At 51.9% G+C, this 21,606-nt stretch overlaps 1 protein-coding gene across 1 annotated transcript; it reads right to left on the minus strand.

Annotated features, from left to right (window-relative positions):
* Positions 1 to 1,233: 1,233 nt before the first annotated feature.
* Positions 1,234 to 19,585, minus strand: map3k9 (mitogen-activated protein kinase kinase kinase 9). The gene is made up of 11 exons (XM_056590824.1): positions 19,357 to 19,585; positions 14,972 to 15,152; positions 12,450 to 12,598; positions 11,222 to 11,397; positions 8,582 to 8,822; positions 7,871 to 7,993; positions 6,558 to 6,699; positions 5,599 to 5,711; positions 4,791 to 5,170; positions 2,215 to 2,569; positions 1,234 to 1,721 (listed from the first exon to the last, which is right to left on the minus strand). The coding sequence occupies exons 1-11, from the start codon at positions 19,565 to 19,567 to the stop codon at positions 1,234 to 1,236; spliced, it is 2,559 nt and encodes an 852-aa protein (XP_056446799.1). The 5' UTR covers positions 19,568 to 19,585.
* Positions 19,586 to 21,606: the final 2,021 nt, after the last annotated feature.

Below are 21,606 nucleotides of genomic sequence, written 5' to 3' on the forward strand. Positions count from 1 at the left end.
AATATATAAATAAACAAAAGTCAATATTACAAAATTAAATACTCAGAAAGAGACACCGGTGTGCACTCGCCGCAAAGACCTGGTTCACGAAGACCCACTGAGGCCCATGCAGTCAGTACGTCCAGAGCACAGCCTCACTTCACGGCGGTAACACCTAGTGGGCCGCGTGGTTTAACAGTACATGAGGCCGAAGAATCCTGTTCTCTAGCCTAGTGCTCGTCAGAGTGTCGCAACATAGCTCGTATGACGATCGACGCAAAAAAAAGGTGCTTGTGTTGTGAAACAATATCCCTCACGTGGGGGTATTGATCGGAGGTGATCGTGGTGACAGCTCATCAATACAAAAAAGACTTGTACAGGACACACTAGTGAACACGTTGGCTGCCAGCCAATGGAATGACCATTCATTTTAGAGACCATTCAAGTAAATAAAGTGAATTTGTTTTGCAATTGAAAATAACCACAAAAACGGTTAAAATGTAAGCTTTACAATCATAATGCTTTTTCAAAAGTGCACTTATAAAATGCACAATCTAAAACAGGAACTTAAACGAGGAGAGAGATAAGTAAAGCTTTGTGGTTATCAGTGTTTTAAATGCCATTATCACAAATTTCCCATTCATTAAACATTCACTAATTCCAGGAAAATAACTTTTTATACAACTTGGCCAAATGTTGTCTGGAAGTGGGACAACGCAGACAACTGTCTTTGTTTGGTTCTTGTAATGCAGTCAGAATCAAGTGTGGCTGATTCACTCACACAAGCACCAGATGGGGGAGGTTACCCAGGTCACACTTTTGCTGGAACCCTCAATTCCAGATTCGCATTTAAATAAAGGGGCACTGTGTTATATTTTGAATAACCTACCAAAGTACCCCGAAGAGTCCAGGATACATGTCTAGGGGATGGTCGACTGGTCTTTCACATGCTGAGGTAAAATGTTAAAGCTAAATGTGATGACTTTGGGAATGCCATCGAATTCCCTATCACTGACCCAACCTGGAGTACCTCAGCAATCAGGAGAGTATCGGCATTCAGTGGTGCTCATTCTGATGGACCACTGTGGTCCTTTAAGCACCCCCCACCGGGCGCACGCCGACCGACAAAACAAACAGGACCCATAGTAGGAGAACCATCAGGTCCTGACCATCCTACAAGTGGACTGGGGAGGGTCCGAACCTGGATGGGGGTGGGGGGGGGGGGCAGCGGCTGTGCACAGAGCCCGGGTCCGGTTATGACCAGAACCCGTGCTTGTGGTGGTACGGGGAGGCCTTGGGGAAGCTGAGTTCAGGCCGGCACAGGGGAACCGTCCCGTCTCGGCACTGAACCTCGTCCAGCTGGTCTAGGAGGTTCCTGTTGATGTTGTTTACCCGGCGCGGGGAGAAGGTCGTCGGCGTGGGCGCCGCCTCCATGGGCGTGGCCGGCACTGCCGCCGCCGCCGCCGTGTCCCGGCCAAACTCAACAGTGGGCGGGGTCTCGGTGCTGGAGGAGTGGGCCGGGGACTCGCCGGCCGCCAGGCTCTGTCCGTTGGCCCTGGGCCTCTGCTCGGGCCAGAAGGCGTCGCCGCGGGCCCGGGGGGAGGGCCGCGGCCGCGCCACAAAGTCCAGCGTCTTGGGGCGCTCCGGGGCGCAGCGTCTGCGGGGGGTCGGAGGGAACAGGAGGTTGGGGTTGGGGAGCCGGGGCACCTCAGGGCTGGGGTCCTTCAGGGGCCGGAACACGCCTGGTCGCCATTGGAGACAGAGAACAGAGCAGAGGTTAAAGGGGGACTGTATGCAAGACGGCGAACATGAGTTTAGCGCCATCTACAGGTTATCAATACTAAGTGCGGTACGCGAGTTAAAACTAAGTTTGGTTACTCATGGGCTGATCAGAACTCCTGCTATCAGAATATAATATAATATCTAGATAATATAATATATAATATCCGGGCCAAAAGCTGTGTGCCCCTCCAAATGATATTAAGAACCCTAAACAACAGCGTTAGGTTATCCGACGTCTCTGGTATTTCCACAACAAGTAAAGACTTGTAGTGGCGGTTATCCCGGCCATGGTTGAGAATTAATCGGCGGAAAGAAACTTTGCTGTTCACAAGAGAGCCCACCCCTTCTCCATTACCCTTCAACACACTCGTGCGAGTATTTTCAAACCTCACGCAATCAAACTTGCGCGAAGACGTCGCGCGGATATCGGCCCCTGTTTCGGTGTGACCTTACCCGGGGCGTCCCAGGGGCCCCTCTCGGGTAGAGGCTGGAGGTTCTTCTTGATGGCGCCGTCGGACGGCGTGCGTCTCAGGCAGCGGACGGCGCTGGGGGCGGAGGGCAGGTGCGTGGGCGTCAGCGACTGCCGGGGGTTGCGCTTGAAGCTCTCCAGGTGGGTGTTGACCAGCGGGTTGAGGCGGGGCTGGAAGGCCGGCGGAGGGGGCGGGGCCTGGGCGCGGGCGGAGGCGGAGGCTTTGGCGGGGCGGCAGGCCAGCAGCTCCTCGCTGTCGGCGTGCAGCAGGGAGCGGGTGGAGTTGCAGTCGGAGACGGAGGACAGCGAGAGGAGGGTGAGGGAGGAGGGGAGGCCGGGCTGGGGGGGGGGAGGCACCGCCGCCACCTGGAGAACCACAGCAGGGATTAAGAGTCATAGGAGCAGGAACGCTACGTCTGAGCTCTCCCAGTCCAGGTCCAGGAGAGACACTAGAACCAACAGGCACTAGGACCAACCGAGAGTAGGACCAACAGACACTAGAACCAACAGAGAGTAGGACCAACCAACACTAGGACCAACCGAGAGTAGGACCAACAGACACTAGAGCCAACCGAGAGTAGGACCAACCAACACTAGGACCAACCGAGAGTAGGACCAACAGACACTAGAGCCAACCGAGAGTAGGACCAACAGACACTAGAACCAACAGACACTAGGACCAAACCGAGAGTAGGACCAACAGACACTAGAGCCAACCGAGAGTAGGACCAACAGACACTAGACCAACAGAGAGTAGGACCAACCAACACTAGGACCAACCGAGAGTAGGGACCAACAGACACTAGAGCCAACCGAGAGTAGACCAACAGACACTAGACCAACAGACACTAGGACCAACCGAGAGTAGGACCAACAGACACTAGAGCCAACCGAGAGTAGGACCAACAGACACTAGAACCAACCGAGAGTAGGACCAACAGACACTAGAACCAACCAACAGACACTAGAACCAACCGAGAGTAGGACCAACCAACACTAGGACCAACCGAGAGTAGGACCAACAGACACTAGAGCCAACAGGCACTAGGACCAACCGAGAGTAGGACCAACAGACACTAGAACCAACAGGCACTAGGACCAACCGAGAGTAGGACCAACCAACACTAGGACCAACCGAGAGTAGGACCAACAGACACTAGAGCCAACAGGCACTAGGACCAACCGAGAGTAGGACCAACAGACACTAGGACCAACAGACACTAGAGCCAACCGAGAGTAGGACCAACAGACACTAGAACCAACAGAGAGTAGGACCAACCAACACTAGGACCAACCGAGAGTAGGACCAACAGACACTAGAGCCAACCGAGAGTAGGACCAACAGACACTAGAACCAACAGACACTAGGACCAACCGAGAGTAGGACCAACAGACACTAGAGCCAACCGAGAGTAGGACCAACAGACACTAGAACCAACCGAGAGTAGGACCAACAGACACTAGAACCAACCAACAGACACTAGAACCAACCGAGAGTAGGACCAACCAACACTAGGACCAACCGAGAGTAGGACCAACAGACACTAGAGCCAACAGGCACTAGGACCAACCGAGAGTAGGACCAACAGACACTAGAACCAACAGGCACTAGGACCAACCGAGAGTAGGACCAACCAACACTAGGACCAACCGAGAGTAGGACCAACAGACACTAGAGCCAACAGGCACTAGGACCAACCGAGAGTAGGACCAACAGACACTAGAACCAACAGGCACTAGGACCAACCGAGAGTAGGACCAACAGACACTAGAACCAACAGGCACTAGGACCAACCGAGAGTAGGACCAACAGACACTAGAACCAACAGGCACTAGGACCAACCGAGAGTAGGACCAACAGACACTAGAACCAACAGAGAGTAGGACCAACAGACACTAGAACCAACAGACACTAGAGCCAACCGAGAGTAGGACCAACAGACACTAGAACCAACCAACAGACACTAGAACCAACAGACACTAGAACCAACCGAGAGTAGGACCAACAGACACTAAAACCAACAGAGTAGGACCAACCAACACTAGAACCAACAGGCACTAGAACCAACAGGTCCAGGAGGGACACTAGAACCAACAGACCCTAGAACCAATCGAGAGTAGAACCAACAGACACTAGAACCAACAGGCACTAGAACCAACAGGCACTAGAACCAACAGACACTAGAACCAACAGACACTAGAACCAACAGACACTAGAACCAACAGACAGACACTAGAACCAACAGACACTAGAACCAACCGAGAGTAGGACCAACCAACACTAGAACCAACCAACAGACACTAGAACCAACAGACACTAGAACCAACAGACACTAGAACCAACAGGTCCAGGAGAGACACTAGAACCAACGTGACGATCCAGGTATGATGATGTCAGTTGTCCGTTGTATATAATATATAACGTACTACATACATAATGTATACAATACATGTCTATTATGATGGATGTTACACGGTCCCTGTTGGTGTTGTTAATGTCACCACCACCCCCGCTACGCTGGTACCACGGTACCCCCCCCACCCCGCTCACCACCGCCGCGGGGGTCTTCAGAGGGCTCTCCCGCCGGCTGGAGCTCTGCCGGTGCCCCCCGGCCCGGTGGAAGAAGCCGTCCCAGCGGGCGGGCTTGGCGGTCTCCTCGGGCGGGGCCAGGGCCAGCAGGTTGAAGCCCAGCCCCACGGCGGCCAGGAGGGCCCCGCAGCCCAGCAGGACCAGCTCCGGCCGCCGGCCCCGCCCCGGGCTCCTCTTCACGGGGGTGGTCTCCGTGGCCGGGGCCCCGGGGCCGCTGTCCCGGGGCCCCGCGTCCCCCTCGGCCCCGTGGCCCTGGAAGGGGAGGCAGAGGTAGGACTGGCCCGGGGAGGGGTCCCGGGACGGGCCCGGGGACTGGCTGGGCTCGCTGCTGAAGCAGCAGTCTTCGTTCTCTGGATGAAGAAGGATAGTATATTTTTAGAACATTAGATATATTTATTATATAACGTGAGAAACGCTCTTCTGTCAACTGATGATCTGTACGGTCTGAAACAGCGGAGGACGTGTGTGTGTGTGTGTGTGTGTGTGTGTGTGTGTGTGTGTGTGTGTGTGTGTGTGTGTGTGTGTGTGTGTGTGCTTCTCAACCAGCTCCACCAGGCTGGGCTGTGTGTGTGTGTGTTTGTGTGTACATGTGTGCGTGTGTGTACGTGTACGTGTGTGTGTGGGTCTGCGGGTGTATACGTGTGTGTGTGTGTGTGTGTGTCCTCCTCACCCAGTTCTACCAGGCTGGTGTGTGTGTGTGTGTGTGTACATGTACGTGTTTGCTTGTACGTTTTTGTGTGCGTCTGCGTATGTGTGTGTGTGTGTGTGTGCTCCCCACCCAGCTCCACCAGGCTGGGGACCCCGGGGACAGCAGGGCTGTGTCGGGGGGACCTCCGCAGGTTGGGGGCGCTGCAGGAGCGCTGCCTGCTGCACTCGTGGGACGGCCGCACGCTGGGGAACGCAGAAGAAGAACGGGTCCCGCTAGCTGAATCAAGGAGCTGCATTGAGGCTCATTTAGCCTCACACCTCAAACCGACACTATCACTAAATCATCAACCAATCCCGATGATCATCGACACGAAATGAATTGAAAATATAAAAAAATGCTGGTATGGGTAGCAGGGATGTGATTGCAAACTCTGAACCCTAACCTCTAACACCTAACCCCAAACTCTGAACCCTAACCCTAACCCCAAACTGAACCCTAACCCCAAACTCTGAACCCTAACCTCTAACACCTAACCCCAAACTCTGAAACCCTAACCCTAACCCCAAACTCTGAACCCTAACCCCAAACTCTGAACCCTAACCCCTAACCCAAAACTCTGAACCCTAACCCCAAACTGAACCCTAACCCCAAACTCTGAACCCTAACCTCTAACACCTAACCCCAAACTCTGAACCCTAACCCCTAACCCTAACCCCAAACTCTGAACCCTAACCCCAAGCTGAACCCTAACCCAACCTCTGAACCTTAACCTCTAACACCTAACCCCAAACTCTGAACCCTAACCCCTAAGACTTAACCCCAAACTCTGAACCCTAACCCCAAACTCTGAACCCTAACCCCTAACCCCAAGCAACCCTAACCCCAAACTCTGAACCCTAACCCCTAACCCCAAGCAACCCTAACCCCAAACTGAACCCTAACCCCAAACTCTGAACCCTTACCGCTAACTATGAACCCCGAGCTCTGAATCCTAACACCTAACCCCAAACTGAACCCTAACCCCAAACTCTGAACCTTAACCTAACCTCTAACCCCATCCCCCTTCTCGGGGCCCTGATGAGTCTCACCTGGCATCAGCGCTGTGTTCCCGGTACGGTCCGGAGCCTCGCGTCCGGCCCGTGGTCCTGGAGCTCTTCCTCTCTCCCTCCTCTTCCTCCAGCATGAAGGCCGTGCCGCGTCCCCAGGCAACGCAGCCCTCCCCGGGGGTGACTGTCCACAGAAACACCCCAAGAACCACCCAGGAAACACCCGTTATTCAGCGAGGTCAAGCTAACCAGAATCATACTGTCGGATAAGAATAGCATTGCTAACATTATAACATTGTTCTCTAGGAATAACATTGCGAACATGACAACCTTGTCAGCATTCTAACATTGTTTTGCTGTAATGAACATTGTTAACATTATTATAACATTATATTTGAACCACGTTGAGCTGAATCATTGGAGGTTCCCCAACAAAAAGACGAAACTCATTCCATCCCTCTTTGACTAAGCTACAAACTAGTTGAGTGAATATATAATTCTGTGGGAGTTTCATGCTGCTAGTTCGGATTTAATTCAATCGTTTTAACACTTGGGAGCCACACTGCATTCACTACTCTAACTCCTCAACACATATCTCTCCTTCGGTTCATTCAAGTGCTTTGAAGCGAGCGTAAAACAGAGATAGATTTCTCTCAATTGTCGTCTTATTTCACAGTCTCATGGTCACAGAGCATATTGCTCCGACCGTGAATGTGAGTGATAACATCGTTAGGAGGCCCACAAGTCATCCGCTCTCTGTGTAATAGGATCAATACACATTCCTCCCCGATCGATCGGTTTGGTTAATAACGTCCTCAACAGCGCAGATTATAACTTGGTCCACAAACATGGGATTTATTCAAGACTATTTTCTGAAAGGGACATTAATACAAATTACCAACGTATACAAATGGTCTGCTGTAACAGACACACAGAAAGACTCTATATATAAAAATAATCAAAATCAATTTCATTTGATGCCTTTGGCTCATCACTCAAGGACCTAGAATATGGTAGCATTGGAAATTGTTCCTGTGTCTAATTCATTCACTACTAAATCCAAAAACTATCCTTAAAATATGAAAAGATTGTGTTTTTTTAGTTTTGTACGAAACTAAACGTATTTCTTTGTTTTATGCTGCTCTCTCGGCCAGGTCTCTCTTGGAAAAGGGATTTAAAATCTCAACGAGACAAAAAATAAATACTTTCAGGCCATCACCATATATATTGACCTATTTTACAGATTTTACACCTTTCATTCATTCAGTAATGCAGCGATGAAAAAGAGAACGATCAGTTGTCTGCGGCAGGCGGAGTCCTGTGTTGACCACGGGAGGGGAGTGGGCGGGGCTTACGCTGAATGGCGCGGAGGCGTGTCAGCAGAGGAGGGCTGCCCGGCGGGCTGGACCCGGTGCCCAGGACGCTGCGGCGCCGGTCGTGGCACGGAGACGCCTGCACCGTGATCTTATGCTGGAAGTCTGGGGGCGGGACGGACACACACCGACAGACAGACGGACAGCGGCCAGGGTTAAAGCACCATTAAGTACAATAAAAAAAAAAAACATCTTGATTTCGAAACACTTGGAAAAAATGCCCTTATTGTGTCACTTATACATGACCCAAGCATAGTTTTATCGTCACTTTCATTTTAAAGGCGACATATTATACCACCAGGTGTGCCCACACATCCAGGTGGACACGCCCACTTGTGCTGTCGGAAGAGAAAGACTTTGAAAAACGTCTTGTAACGGCTAATCACACTCACACATGGTGGAATAATACGTCACCTTTAAGGCATTTTCTTATCAGAAGCTTAGTTACCGCTTCAAAAACATGCCATACGTGTGTGCGTTAACGGTAAGTGTAAGCGTGTACATTAAGTGCCAGGATGTACGACGTACAGTACGTTTACAAGAGAGGTGTGGTCGGCTAAGGGCGGAGGCTATGTAGACCGCGGGTGTAAACCAACACCTGAACAGACGCACCGCGACCTGACCCGGAGGGGGGGGGGGGGGGGGGGGGGGGGGTGGGGGGGGGGGGGGGGGGGGGGGGGGGGGGTGGGGTACCTGAGGGGAGGCTGATGCGGTTGCCGTCCTTCAGCTTGAGGCGGCTGCGGCGGAACTTGCCCTGGCGGCTCTCCACGCGAGGCTTCTCCTGGTACAGCTGGTGGATGATGATGTTCAGCTCCCGCTCCAGGATGTGGATCTCCCTCTCCGCCAGCTCCTGCTCGCGCCTCTTCAGCTCCTCCTCCTGGCACTTCTGCTGCAACGCCGCGCGGCTCAGCTCCTCCTCCCACGACCGCAGCTCCTGGGGAGGGGGGAGGCGGGGAGGAGTGATAGCGTTAGCTTTAGCATTAGCTTTAGCTTTAGCGAATCGGCAGAAGACGAGGGTGTAAGGTAGAATTACCTTTGAAATTAGCTTAAGGTTCAGCATTAGCGCATTGCTACAAGTCCTGGGTGTATGTACAAGGTAGGGGATGTAGGTTAGCATCAACAAAGAGGGTCATATTTAGGGTGTAGGATAGCTTTAGCCCACGAGGACATGATAGAGGCGTACGTTGGCATTAGCCTTTGCAAAAAAAGGACATGGAAGCGGCATATGATAGCATTAGCAAAAAGAGGTATAATAGCATTAGCTATCATTAGGAACGAGGTGGGTGCATGTAGGGTGCGTGTATGGACCGCCAAACTACAAAAGGTCCCTGTTTCTCATTTCATCTTAGCATATGGTAGCGTTAGTATCGGCAACATAGTACCGGACATAATAGCATTAGCGAAATTCTCAAGCTGTTCATGATACTAAACATCTGCTGAGCGACTAAAACCAAATCTGAACGGGGGTGTGCTACAGTGTTAGCGACACAAAAACTTGCGTCGCACTGTTAGAATCTGGTGATGTGAAATGACAGGTCGGCCCGCCTTCGCCCATCGTTGGATACCGTACATAAACAAACAAGCCCTCTGAGCGGCATTGGGCTGCCTGGAGGCTCTCCCTTTCAGATCGCACAGAAGCATCTAATTGATTCCCTCGGTTTACAGCGGCATTGTCACGGCGGCAAGACGGTAATTAAACCGACACAGGAGAAGAATTAAAAGCGCGATTAAAAAGCCACACTGAAGAGATAATCCATGGCTCTCAGGGAACCCGGGGACGAACAAAGACACGGATACCCGGGGTTCGTTAGCGTAGCGTAGCGCACGTGCACATTTACATTCTGTGCTTAAGCAGAGGCTTTAATACCAACTAAGTGACTTACAAGAGAGGCCGGGCCATCAAAGAACACAATCAAATCCCAATCATTCTCGTGAAATGTGTAGGAACATAGGGATACTAGCTTGAGTGCCAAATTCCAATCTTAATTTTGAAACCCAAAACTCTTTATTCCTCATTGTAATTGTGGTTGTAAGGGGAAGAGGTGGTGTACGAGATGCAGGGGGTGTTGGAGGAGGTGGTGGTTGGAAGGTGGGGGTGGAGGAGGTGGTGGTGGAGGAGGGCGTTGCTCGACCGGCCGGGAGGTGGTGGTGAATCAATGGACACCAAAAAGAAACTGCACTACCCGTGTTCCCCCACTGGTGGTGCTGTTCCTTAGGGTTTAACTGCATCACTGGGTTCCCCTTTAAGGGGCCCACACACCGCCAAGACTCAAACCAACGGCCAACTGCCTTTATCCGACCACTCCGTTGCCTCTCGTCTGACCCATTCTGCAGAAAAGTTGCATTGTAACACACCGCAAAGACTACTGCCGACTACACAGTACTGTGTACGTTCTGCGCTTGCGCGAGATGCAATAAGGCTCCTTCCCATCAGGTGGCGCTAGTCTGATGGCGCTAGTCCGCCCCTCCCACACACGGCGCTGATTCGCCGATTGGTTGTGTGCTAGCAGCACACAGAGTATCCAATCCAAAAGCTTCCAACACAGCTGAACACACCGATCAGATTTGTTCCTCGGGCTAAATGCCGAATCATACCTCCGGATCAGGACGAAATTCGTCCGTCCGTACCAAACGTTGTCTCCGGGACTACCCTTCATACCTCCGTCCGGTTTCAGCGTTGTTAAGGATGCCACGCAATACATCCTCTAGAGGGCAGTGAAACAAATTACCGGCATCGACAATCGCAAACATGGCATCTGTAGAGGAGATGATTTTGCTTTGTGTCATCCAAAATGACACAAAATTTCATAAAAAAGGCGCAAAATGTGTAGGTCTACGCGGCGGTGGCATGTGACACCCCTCACCAACCCCAGATTCTCCCCTCAAAATGTTGCGCCATTTTTAAATGTACAGTTACAACTCATTGTCAAAGCAGGTGAACAATAAAATAAAAAGGTCAGGTATTTAGTATGATATAAGTATAAAACGTTAAATACAATATATAAATGCATATCAGAGATTATACTATTACTCTCTCTATTTTCGCGAATGGTTGGCCTTCTGACTCTATACTGCCGCCTTGATTTCCGTTGGTATTGCTCCGTTTCTCCCGGAGCACTCCGGATTCGTAAGCTCAGAGGCGACGGACCCACTGACGGACAAAACGACCTCCGCGACCGGACGAAAGGGTTCCTATCTGTATTTACCGTAGGGTGTGAATGGGCCTTAACTCGTCAGAGTCTCCCCAAACATTTCAGATGGCCAACCGTTGGGCCAGTGTGTTCCACGCTTTAAAAGGACCGCCCGCACCACATCGAGCCAACGCATCCCTACCTTCTCCTTGGTCCTGAGCTGGTCGAACATCTCCTGGATCTCCACCTTCCAGTCGTCCTGCAGCGAGTGGAACGAGGCCGCCAGCATCTCGAAGAACCCCGACTCCTCGATGGCGGTGAGCTGGTCCAGGATGCAGCAGAAGGTGGGCCGGGAGTGGGGGTCCGCACTCCAGCACTCTGCGGCGAGAAGGAGAACAAAAACAAACTATTAAAAAAACCAAAATGATGGCCGTTCGACTCGGGACGCAGACAAGGACATGCTAATCATTTACATTCAGCGAGGTTAGCAGACGCTTTTATCCAAAACGATTTACAATAAGTACATTTGTCAGGATAAAGAGAAACCACAATATATCGCTGTCGGTACATTGAGGAAGTTCATAGAACCAAGGGAAAAGCACTAACATTCACTAGTTTAACCCCTTCCCCGTTTGTAAGAAAGCTAGCTAGGTAAAGATGCTACACGATGCTAGGTACTATCTTTAGGTGCCAGGACGGTTTGGTTTTGTTTCTTTATGTTTTTTCCTGTACAAAAGTTCTGCTTTATAATCGTATTGTGAAGAAATCCTGGCCTGCAACATCAGCTCTGTTTCCATGGAGAAACCAGACTTATTTCAAAGTTTGTATGCATGTGGGAGCCCCAGAGACCCAAAACAACACCCCAAATCCCAGGAAAAGTGTTGTTTTCATAATATGTCCCCTTTAACAGTATGAATTAAAGAGCAACCGACAAAGTCGGATGATTTAGAGAAATCACGGACCACTGTGTTCGTTTGGCCACGCATTGCGGTGTCCCCACCGGACAGTATACAATCAGGAACTAATCTTCTGCACCTGTGCTTAGGTTGTGATGCATGTTCATTCTCTCTGCTCCCCCCGACCCCCTGCTGTATCTTCACAAAGGTTTGTCGTGTTGTATTTTGCCAGAACGAGGTTCTTAGCTGTGACTATTACAGATAGTGGTTTTTTTTGTCTTGTTTCTCACCTTCGTCTGATCACGGGGGAGTATTTTTTGTACTGCGCCTGTACTTACTTCGGAAAATAAGTTATTTTGTTGTACAAACGCATCGCTGCCTGCTGCCTCCTCTTTGACACCGCACGTGGAGTCACACCTTCAGACCGTAACGCCGTCGGCGTCAGTGGTCCAACTCTTCCAGGATTATGTCACGGACCACTGGTGTTGCTGTCGCAGAACTCCATTTCCCACAACCCCCTAGTGTTCCTCTTACCCTCCATGAGGCGTGCGAAGGGCTCGGGGCAGGTGGAGGGGACGGGCAGCGCCAGTTTGTTCATGGCCACGCCGTACGCCACGGCCAGGGTGTCGATGCCCCGGAACGGGACCTCGCCCGTCAGCAGCTCCCACAGCAACACGCCGTAACTACGCGGACGGAGAGGGAGACTGTTACCCGGGGTTACAGGCCGCTACCCGGGGTTACGGACAGTTACCAGGGGTTACAGAACGTCACCAGGGGTTAACGGAAAAAACACTGAGATACAGACTGTTACCCGGGGTTACAGGCCGCTACCCGGGGTTACGGACAGTTACCAGGGGTTACAGAACGTCACCAGGGGTTAACGGAAAAACACTGAGATACAGACTGCTACCCGGGGCCAACGGAAAGTACCAAAAGTCAGGCCGTTAGGTGGTGCAGGAAGTTACAAAATGTTACTATTGTCATTAATATGTTTCAAAAGTAAACTTTTTAACAAATAACGAGAGTTTTATGATTAACATTCATGAAAGCCAAGCTGATTGGCTCGGTCATCAAACTTGAAATGACAGACTGAATTAGTGAAGCTGTGAAAGTCAACGGCGAGCGTGTTGGAAGAAAAGTAGAGTAAATTAAGTTTAATAAGAGAAGGTCATGATGAAGATTTGAATGAGGAAATACTGCAGAGAGGATTGACAGACGGAGAGAAAGAGAGAGGACAGACAGAGAGATGATAGACAGACAGATAGAGAGAGGACAGACAGATAGAGAGAGGCCAGAGAGGAGACAGCGAGAGAGAGAGAGACCTCTTCTGAACTCAGTGTGGTCAGTTCACCTGAACAAACAGCGACCGGGCCAAACCGACATAACAACCGGCTACGGTTAAATATCTCTGCACTCCAGTCAGACACACAAATACACGGCGGAGGGTTGATTCAAGCGTCCATGTGCACCTCATCCTCTCACGTCTAGCCTCTCCATTGAAACCCTGATGCTAGTTTCCTACCGGAGCTCACGAAAACTCAATAAACGGTGAAATCCACGCAGGGCCAGTCTGAACGCTGAATCTAATGCGGGCCCGTCGAGGCAGAGCATGTCATGGCCGAGGTCATTCTCTAGTCCGTAACCTACCATGAAAACCCTTTTAAGACTCTGTTGAGTCCCTCCCTGTTTTACTGGAGAATCAAACGGTTGCCAGCTGTTTTGCCGAGGAATACTTGTAACCGTGTGAGGGTGCCATGACGCCATCTCCCCTCGACAAGACTGACATCTGTCACCTCCCCTCAACTCTCCTCTCCTCACCCTATCCCACCTTCCCCCCCCCCTCCCCCACCATCCCTACTCAGAGTGCAGGGTTTCCTCCTCCTCCCTACTTCTTTCACTTTGGGAGATATCGTTGTCTTTGCCATTGCGGACGTGCTTTATAGCATCACTTTCTGGGCAAGCAAGGCGATCTTGTATTTGAACAGTCGAGATGCTTCCCCTTAATCTTGTTGTTCTCAGAAGAGGTGTGATTATTTGTTGAAGTCATGTGCGAAACACAGCTCTGCACTCGAGTACATTTGTGACTAAATACAAAAACAAAATACTATCCAATATTATAAATCACCATCAGCCGCCCCCGATTTAATGAATGAGATTTCATCTAATGGTACAGTAGGTGGGTTGGTGTGTTTCATCCATGATTCCATAACAAAAACAAGTAATTCTGTGTGACTTTGATCCGACTTTCTGCTGAACATTTGTGCTTTGCAGAGATCTGCTGAGTGTGGCTCCCTGGCTGAACTGCTGAGTGTGTGTGTTTGTACTTCATACTCTTCAATGCAGAGCCTCAGACTTGCAGAGGTGCGCTACAGGGGGCCAAACGCAGACAGAACCCAGCGAGGGGTCCTTGGTTGGATCACGCACGGTGGTTATTAATGGAACTCTTCGAGGTCACTTCTTGGCTGAACGAGCTCTTTACATTTACAATCAGGGCATTTAGCAGACCCTCTTATCCAAAACGACTTATAAAGAGTACATTTGCCAGAAGAAAGTGAAAAAATACCTCGCTGTCAGTACAGTAAGGATGTTCATAGAACCAAGTGCCAAGCACTCACTATTGTTAAGTTAACCAGTTCCCCATCTAAAACAAAGACAGCTAGGATAAGGTGCTACTCAATGCTAAGTCCTAAGGGCCAAGTCCAGCCCGACAACAACAACCACAACAACCACCACAACAACCACATCAACCACCACAACAACCACAACAACCACAACAACCACCACAACCACAACAACCACAACAACCACAACAACCACCACAACAACCACATCAACCACCACAACAACCACCACCACAACAACAACCACAACAACCACAACAACCACAACAACCACAACAACCACCACAACAACCACCACCACAACCACAACAACCACAACAACCACCCCAACAACCACAACAACCACCACAGCAACCACAACAACAAAATGGCGGCCTTGGGGTGGGGTGGTTTTTTGTTTTGTTTGCTAGCGCCCGCCGCGCCCGCCGCGCCCACCTCCAGACGTCGCTGCCCTTGGAGAAGGTGGAGGAGCGGATGACCTCCGGCGCCATCCAGGCGTAGGTACCCGCGGCGCTCATCTTGGTGGTGCGGTGCCACTCGCGCGCCAGCCCGAAGTCCGTGATCTTCAGCGTCTTGTTGCCCAGGTTCTCCATCTCCACTCGTTCCAGGATCAGGACTGGTGGGCGGAGGGGCGGGGGGGGGGGGGGAAGGGGGGAGTGGTTGGAGTTGGTGGTTGGAGGGGGTGGTGGAGGAAGTGGTGGTGGAGGTGGTGGTGGAGGTTGGGATGCAGGGGGTGGAGGAGGTGGTGGAGTTGGTGGTGGTGGTGGTCAGCCGGTTAGGAGGTGGTGGTGAAGATGCAGGGGGTGGAGGAGGTGGTGGTGGTGGAGGAGGGGGTGGAGGTGGTGGTGGTGGTGGTGGTGGAGGAGGGGGGTGGAGGTGGTGGTGGTGGTGGTGGAGGAGGGGGTGGAGGTGGTGGTGGTGGTGGTGGTGGAGGAGGGGGGTGGAGGCGGTAGTGGAGGCGCCAGGGTGGTGGTGGTGGTGGAGGAGGGGGGTGGAGGTGGTGGTGGTGGAGGAGGGGGGTGGAGGTGGTGGTGGTGGAGGAGGGGGGTGGAGGTGGTGAATGTGAACGATAGCAGGAGCATTACAAATAGAAATGTAAACCAGAAGCATTCGGATCAGACCACGAACCAAACAAAGACAACCACAAGAAATATGGAGATGTGGGGCAGAGGGGGATGACAGGGGAGAGAGAGAGAGAGAGAGAGAGAGAGGGTGAGAGAGAGAGAGAGAGAGAGAGAGAGAGAGAGAGAGAGGGTAAGAGAGAGAGAGAGAGAGAGAGAGAGAGAGATAGAGGGTGAGAGAGAGAGAGAGAGAGAGAGAGAGAGAGAGAGAGAGAGAAATTATGAACAAGCCAATTCGGGTAAAACAGTGATTTATAACTTGATCTACAAGTCTCCCCTTACTACATACTTACTCATTTAGCAGTCGCTTTCAAGCGAGATACATGTCATTAAAGAGCAAGTAGGGGTTAGGTTTCTCCCTCACCGCGCTACGCTTTCATCGGGATTCGACCCCAGAACCTTCCCGCTGGGAACCAGCCTGTCCTGAGGCCCAACCGCTAGTGTTCCTCTGCAGGCTAACCTGTTAGCATGCTAACCTGCTAGCATGCTAGCCCTGCCAGCATCCTGACGCACCACAGACAAGTGTTCCCCCCCCCCCGCTACCACCGCCTCCCCCGTTTGGCAGCCCTACGCCAAGCCATCTGCTGGAGCCCTGCCCCGCAGAGAGAGGGGGAGGGAGAGATGGAGGGAGGGAGGGGGAGAGGGGGAGTCAGAGGGAGCGGGGGAGGGAGGGAGAGGGAGGGGAAGAAGGGGGAGGGAGAGGCCCTAGGGAGAGGGAGAGGAAGGGGGAGAAGGGAGAGGGAGAGGGATAGTCAGATGGAGAGGGAAGGAGAGGAAGAGGGAGGAAGAGGGAGAGAGAGGGAGAGGGAGGGGGAGAGGGAGGGAGGGGGGGGGGAGGAGGGGGGAGAGAGAGAGTCAGAGGGAGAGAGAGGGACAGGGAGAGGGAAAGGGAGGCAGAGAGGGAAAGGGAGAGTGAGATGGAGAGGGAGGGAGAAGGAGTGGGAGGGGGAGGGAGGGAGAGGCAGAGGGTGTGTCCGGGAGTGGTGGTTAACATCAAAGCCCCCGGCAGCGTCTGTGAGCGCAGCTCTGACGTCCGTTTTCTCTATAATCCCCCAAAATGTGGTTCAAGCTGATCCTACAAATACTTCCTGGGTCACCGCCAGAGGGCTGCGGGGGAGGGTGGGGGAGGAGTAGGGGGGAGGGGGGGGAGAGTCTGTCCTCCCATGGGGCCACTCAAAGCACCAAATGGGTGTTCCTGTGATGTAAAACAGGCGAACACATGAACAGGCTACACGTTCTGCCATATGCGGTGCTGGGGATGATTGGACCAGGCAGTGTTAAGAACACGAGCCAAGCGGCAAACCATCGCTAATTGATTAATTGCCGGGCTTTGCTGGTTGGTTAATTGGACCACGAATGGAACGAGAAGGAACAAAGGGCATTAGCGGTGGGGTGTCAGAACCAATCGGTGGATGATTCAATCAAACCCCTTTGATTGTGAGGGCTCGGAGGAGAATGGTCTCCTTAACAAGTGTTTAATGCCTCACAAACACTGATAATCAACCAACAAACAAAGCAAAACACTCCAATGAGCCAAATATATGGCTCATAGGAAACTGTTTACCCTTGATTTTAATCTGTCCACCTCCATGTTTAGTACGATAACATTTAATACTGTGCAATTACTCTGAAGAAAGAGACTTGGGGACTCTCTCTCTCTCTCTTATTCGCCTCTGATTTTTTGTGCTGTTTTTGCATCTCTCTCTCTCTCTCTCTCTCTCTCTCTCTCTCTCTCTCTCTCTTCTCTCTCTCTCTCTCTCTCTCTCTCTCTCTCTCTCTCTCTCTCTCTCTCTCTCTCACACCCATCACCCTACTCGTCATATAACGGTTCTAAATTAGTAGGAGGATGATGTTGGCCTGACAGGCATGTTTGAACCTCAGCCATCCCATTGTGCGCGAGTCTTTAAAGGGAGAGATTTAATTGAATTAATTTAAATTTATTTAAGATGTAATCACATGGTAATTTAACCACCAGGTCACAGGGATGGTGTCACATCACAACCCCACCTGGGGGGGGGTCACTGGTCAGATTGAATATGGATGACTGAAATTATTCACGCTCAGGGGCGATTCCTCGCTCTCCCTTGCGACAGCGTCATAACACAGGGACCAATCAGGGGGAGTTTGGGCGTCATGTGGCTCAGGAATTAGAGCGGGTTGGCTGATAACCGGAAGGTTGCTAGTTCGATCCCCGGCTCCTCCTAGCTGAGTGTCGAGGTGTCCCTGAGCGAGACGCCTCACCCTGACTGCTCCCGACGAGCAGGCTGTCGCCTTGCAGGGTTGATATCGCCGTCGGTGTGTGAAAGTGTGCATGAATGAACGTGTGCATGAATGGCTGAATGTTAGGCAGTGTTGTAAAAGTCTTTGAGTGGCCACTAGTTAGAAAAGCGCTGTATAAATGCATTCCATTAACCATTTATCTACCCTGGGTCTGTGTAAGACGCCTCCTAACACGACACTAACATGCCCTGGGTTTGAGGTGTTCCCCTTCGGAGCAACAAGGTGGACCAACTTAGCACTTCACGCCAGCCAATGGCGCTCTCCTTCCCCCCTGTAACCACAGAGGCCTGGGCCAATGGGAGCCCAGGGGCGGGTTATGTTGGTTGAGGCGTCCAATCGGAATGCTGGGAGGGGAAATCCCTGTTTAATAGGCTTGTGGTTTAAAGGAGCGGTCAGTATTTTTCCCAGCATGCCCCTGAAACCTGACGCGGGAGAGGGAGAGGCTCTCGTTACCCTGAGACGGTGAATTTCAGGTGCACTCAGAATCGGACACTTGGGTTTCCAAACTGCAGGATGTGCAGAGCAGGAAGTGTCTGCAAACAGACACAGCGTGGCGGAGGCTGGGACGGTTTAAGAGCTTTTGGTTTAAGCCCATGTTACGAGCATGCCCTTAAAGACGGGTCGTTCCCCGTTCAGACTGTGGTTCGCCGTGGATTGAGCTCAGAGCACTCTTTACGTACCCTGCCACCCACACCTTTCTTCAGAGTTACATTTACAGTTAAACAAAAACTTATTTCATTCGGGGAGAGCAGGTGAATCCCTTGAGTTGATTAAGTTGCGGGTGGACTGGACGGAGAGTTCAAACACTTAAGTGACCACACTTTCAAACAAACGTGATATTTGTGCAGAGTGACCCCTGACTAACTTCCGGGTACAGATTGAACCCTCAACTCACAGTGGAAACCAATCACACACCTGACCTCTGAGACGACAGCGCTGGGGTCAAACATCTGGGAGGGGGAGGGAAGAGGCTTAGGAGGAGGAGGAGGAGGAGGAGGAGGTGGAGAGGGAGAGGAGGAAGAGGAGGAGGGGAAAGAGGAGGAGCAGGAGGAGGTGGAGGAAGAGGAGGAGGAGGGAAAAGAGGGGGAGGAGGAGACGCTAGAGGAGCAGGAGGCAGAGGAGGAGGAAGAGGAGGAGGAGGAAGAAGAGCTAGAGGACCAGGAGGAGCGGGAGCAGGCGGAGGAAGAGGAGGAGGAGGAAGAGGAGGAGGTGGAGCAGATGGAGGAGGAAGAGGGGGAGGAGGAAGAAGAGCTAGAGGAACAGGAGGAGGAGGAGGAAGGTTGAGGAGGAGCTAGAGGAGCAGGGGAAGGAGGAGGAGGAAGAGGAGGAGGAGGAAGAGGAGGAGGAGGAAGAGGAGGAGGAGGAAGGAGAGGAGGAGCTAGAGGAGCTGGAGGAGCAGGGGGGGGAGGAGGCTCTTACTGTTGCTGGACTTGAGGTCCCGGTGTATGATGGGCACGATGGCCTGGCTGTGGAGGTACAGCATGCCGCGGGCGATCTGCACGGCCCAGTCCACCAGCGTGCACGGCGGGATGCGCTTCCCGGACAGCGCGCGGTTCAGGGCGCCGCCGCGGGCGAACTCCATCACCAGGCAGAGGTGGGGCTCCTGCAGGCACACCCCCAGCAGGCCCATGATGTTGGGGTGCTCCAGCATGGCGAAGAGCTTGGCCTCCTGCCGCACGCTCTCCAGCGTCTGGCCGGGGTCCTCGTCCGGGTCCCGGCGGGCCGCCTTCACCGCCACCTCCTCGCCGCGCCACACCGCCCGGTACACCTTCCCGAAGCCCCCCACCCCGATGATCTCCTCCAGGGCCAGCTCCGAGAAGGGGATCTCCAGCACTGGGGGAGGGAGGGGGAGGGGGGAGAGAGAGAGAGGAGAGGAGAGAGAGAGGGAGGAGAGAGAGGAGGAGGAGGAGAGAGGAGGGAGAAGAGGAGAGAGGAGAGAGAGAGAGGAGGAGAGAGAGAGAGAGGAAAGAGAGAGAGAGAGAGAGAGAGGAGAGAGGAGAAGAGAAAAGAGAGAGAGAGAGAGAGGGGGAGAGAGAGAGAAAAGAGAGAGAGAGAGAGAGAGAGAGAGAGAAGAGGAGGGGAAAATAGGACGATGACAATGAGGAATGAGGAGGAAGGAGAAAGCAGAGCACAGCTGGTGTTAACGTGGGGGACTTGAACGCATCACGTCATCATGGTTAATGGGCTGCAGTGATGGAGCACTCTCCGAGCTCGCTTCGCAATATACACCACACCGGCACACACACACACACACAGTCTGTACTTCACTTTCTCACTCGCTCACATCAACACACACACACGCACACACTGTACGCCGCACAAACATACACACACAGACTCTGTAATTTCACTTTCTAACTCTCACTCTCATGTCCACGCACAGGCACACACACACACACACAGGAACACGCACACTTGCACGAAAACACACACACACACCACACACACACACACACCACACACACACACACACACACACACACACCACACACCCACACACACACACACACACACACACACACACACACACACACACACACACACACAGGTCATTAAGGAGCAGGTGGAGGTTATTTAAGCTCCTGCAGGTTAGGGATAAACCCCTACTGTCCTGTAGCCGTATATCATCAAGAATCAAACCGGCGACCCTCCTGTTCGACTTGTTGTGATGCTGCGGGCATCAATGACATAAACAGGATGATGTTGACAATGCCCCTCGTGGTTCACTGAGAACATGTTGAGTGGACGGGCTGGTGAAGGGGTCTCCCGGAGACATTTACAATCACAGGATTTTACTGACGCTTTTACCCAAAGCAACTTATAACCATATCCTGCACGCGTTCACACACCGACGACGGCGGAGTCAACCATGCAGGGCGACAGCCAGCTCCAGTCACCAGTCAGCTGGCTCTACCTCCTGAGCCTCACGCCGCTCTCGAGATACTGCGCGCTGGAACACCTGGGCACCAAGAGGTTTGGAGGTTTATGGTCCTAGCTACTGGGAGCTACTGGGAGCTCTGGTGTGATCCGCTGGGATTTAGAACCAGAGGAAGACCTTCCCTAGGAACCTGGCTCCGACCACGGAGAAAGAATATTTATATATATTATATATATTAAGCTTGAATTGAATGCTTCCCTCAGATAAGCGTGTCTATATATATAATATATTAAGCATCATATATTATATAGTATATATTAAGCTGGCAGTGAAGGCTCCCCTCAGATATGGGTGTCTAAAGTATAAAGTTAATAAGTTAATAAAGTTTAAAGTTCTGGGTTTAAATCTCTGGGATTTCCTGTGCATGACCTCTCCCCATGTCTCTGAAGACTGACAAGTTCTGGTGGAATGTCATGTTAATGTGATCGCAGTGCTGTCTGGGATGTGTGTAGTGTAATACGACTGTGTGCGTGATGTGTGTGTAATGTAATACAGTTTTCTGTGATGTGTGTTGCGCAATACAGTTGTGTTTGATGTGTGTGTGTTGTGTAATACAATTGTCTGTGATGTTTGTGTGTGTGTTGTGTAATACAGTTGTCGAGTTGTGTAATACAGTTGATGATTCGTGTCGTGTAATACAGTTGACTGGGATGTGTGTGTGTGTGTGTGTGTGTGTGTGTGTGTGTGTGTGTGTGTGTGTGTGTTGGTATACAGTTGTCATGATGTTTGCA

This window comes from Gadus chalcogrammus, chromosome 5 (assembly GCF_026213295.1).
Source record: "Gadus chalcogrammus isolate NIFS_2021 chromosome 5, NIFS_Gcha_1.0, whole genome shotgun sequence".
Classification (NCBI taxonomy): domain Eukaryota; kingdom Metazoa; phylum Chordata; class Actinopteri; order Gadiformes; family Gadidae; genus Gadus; species Gadus chalcogrammus.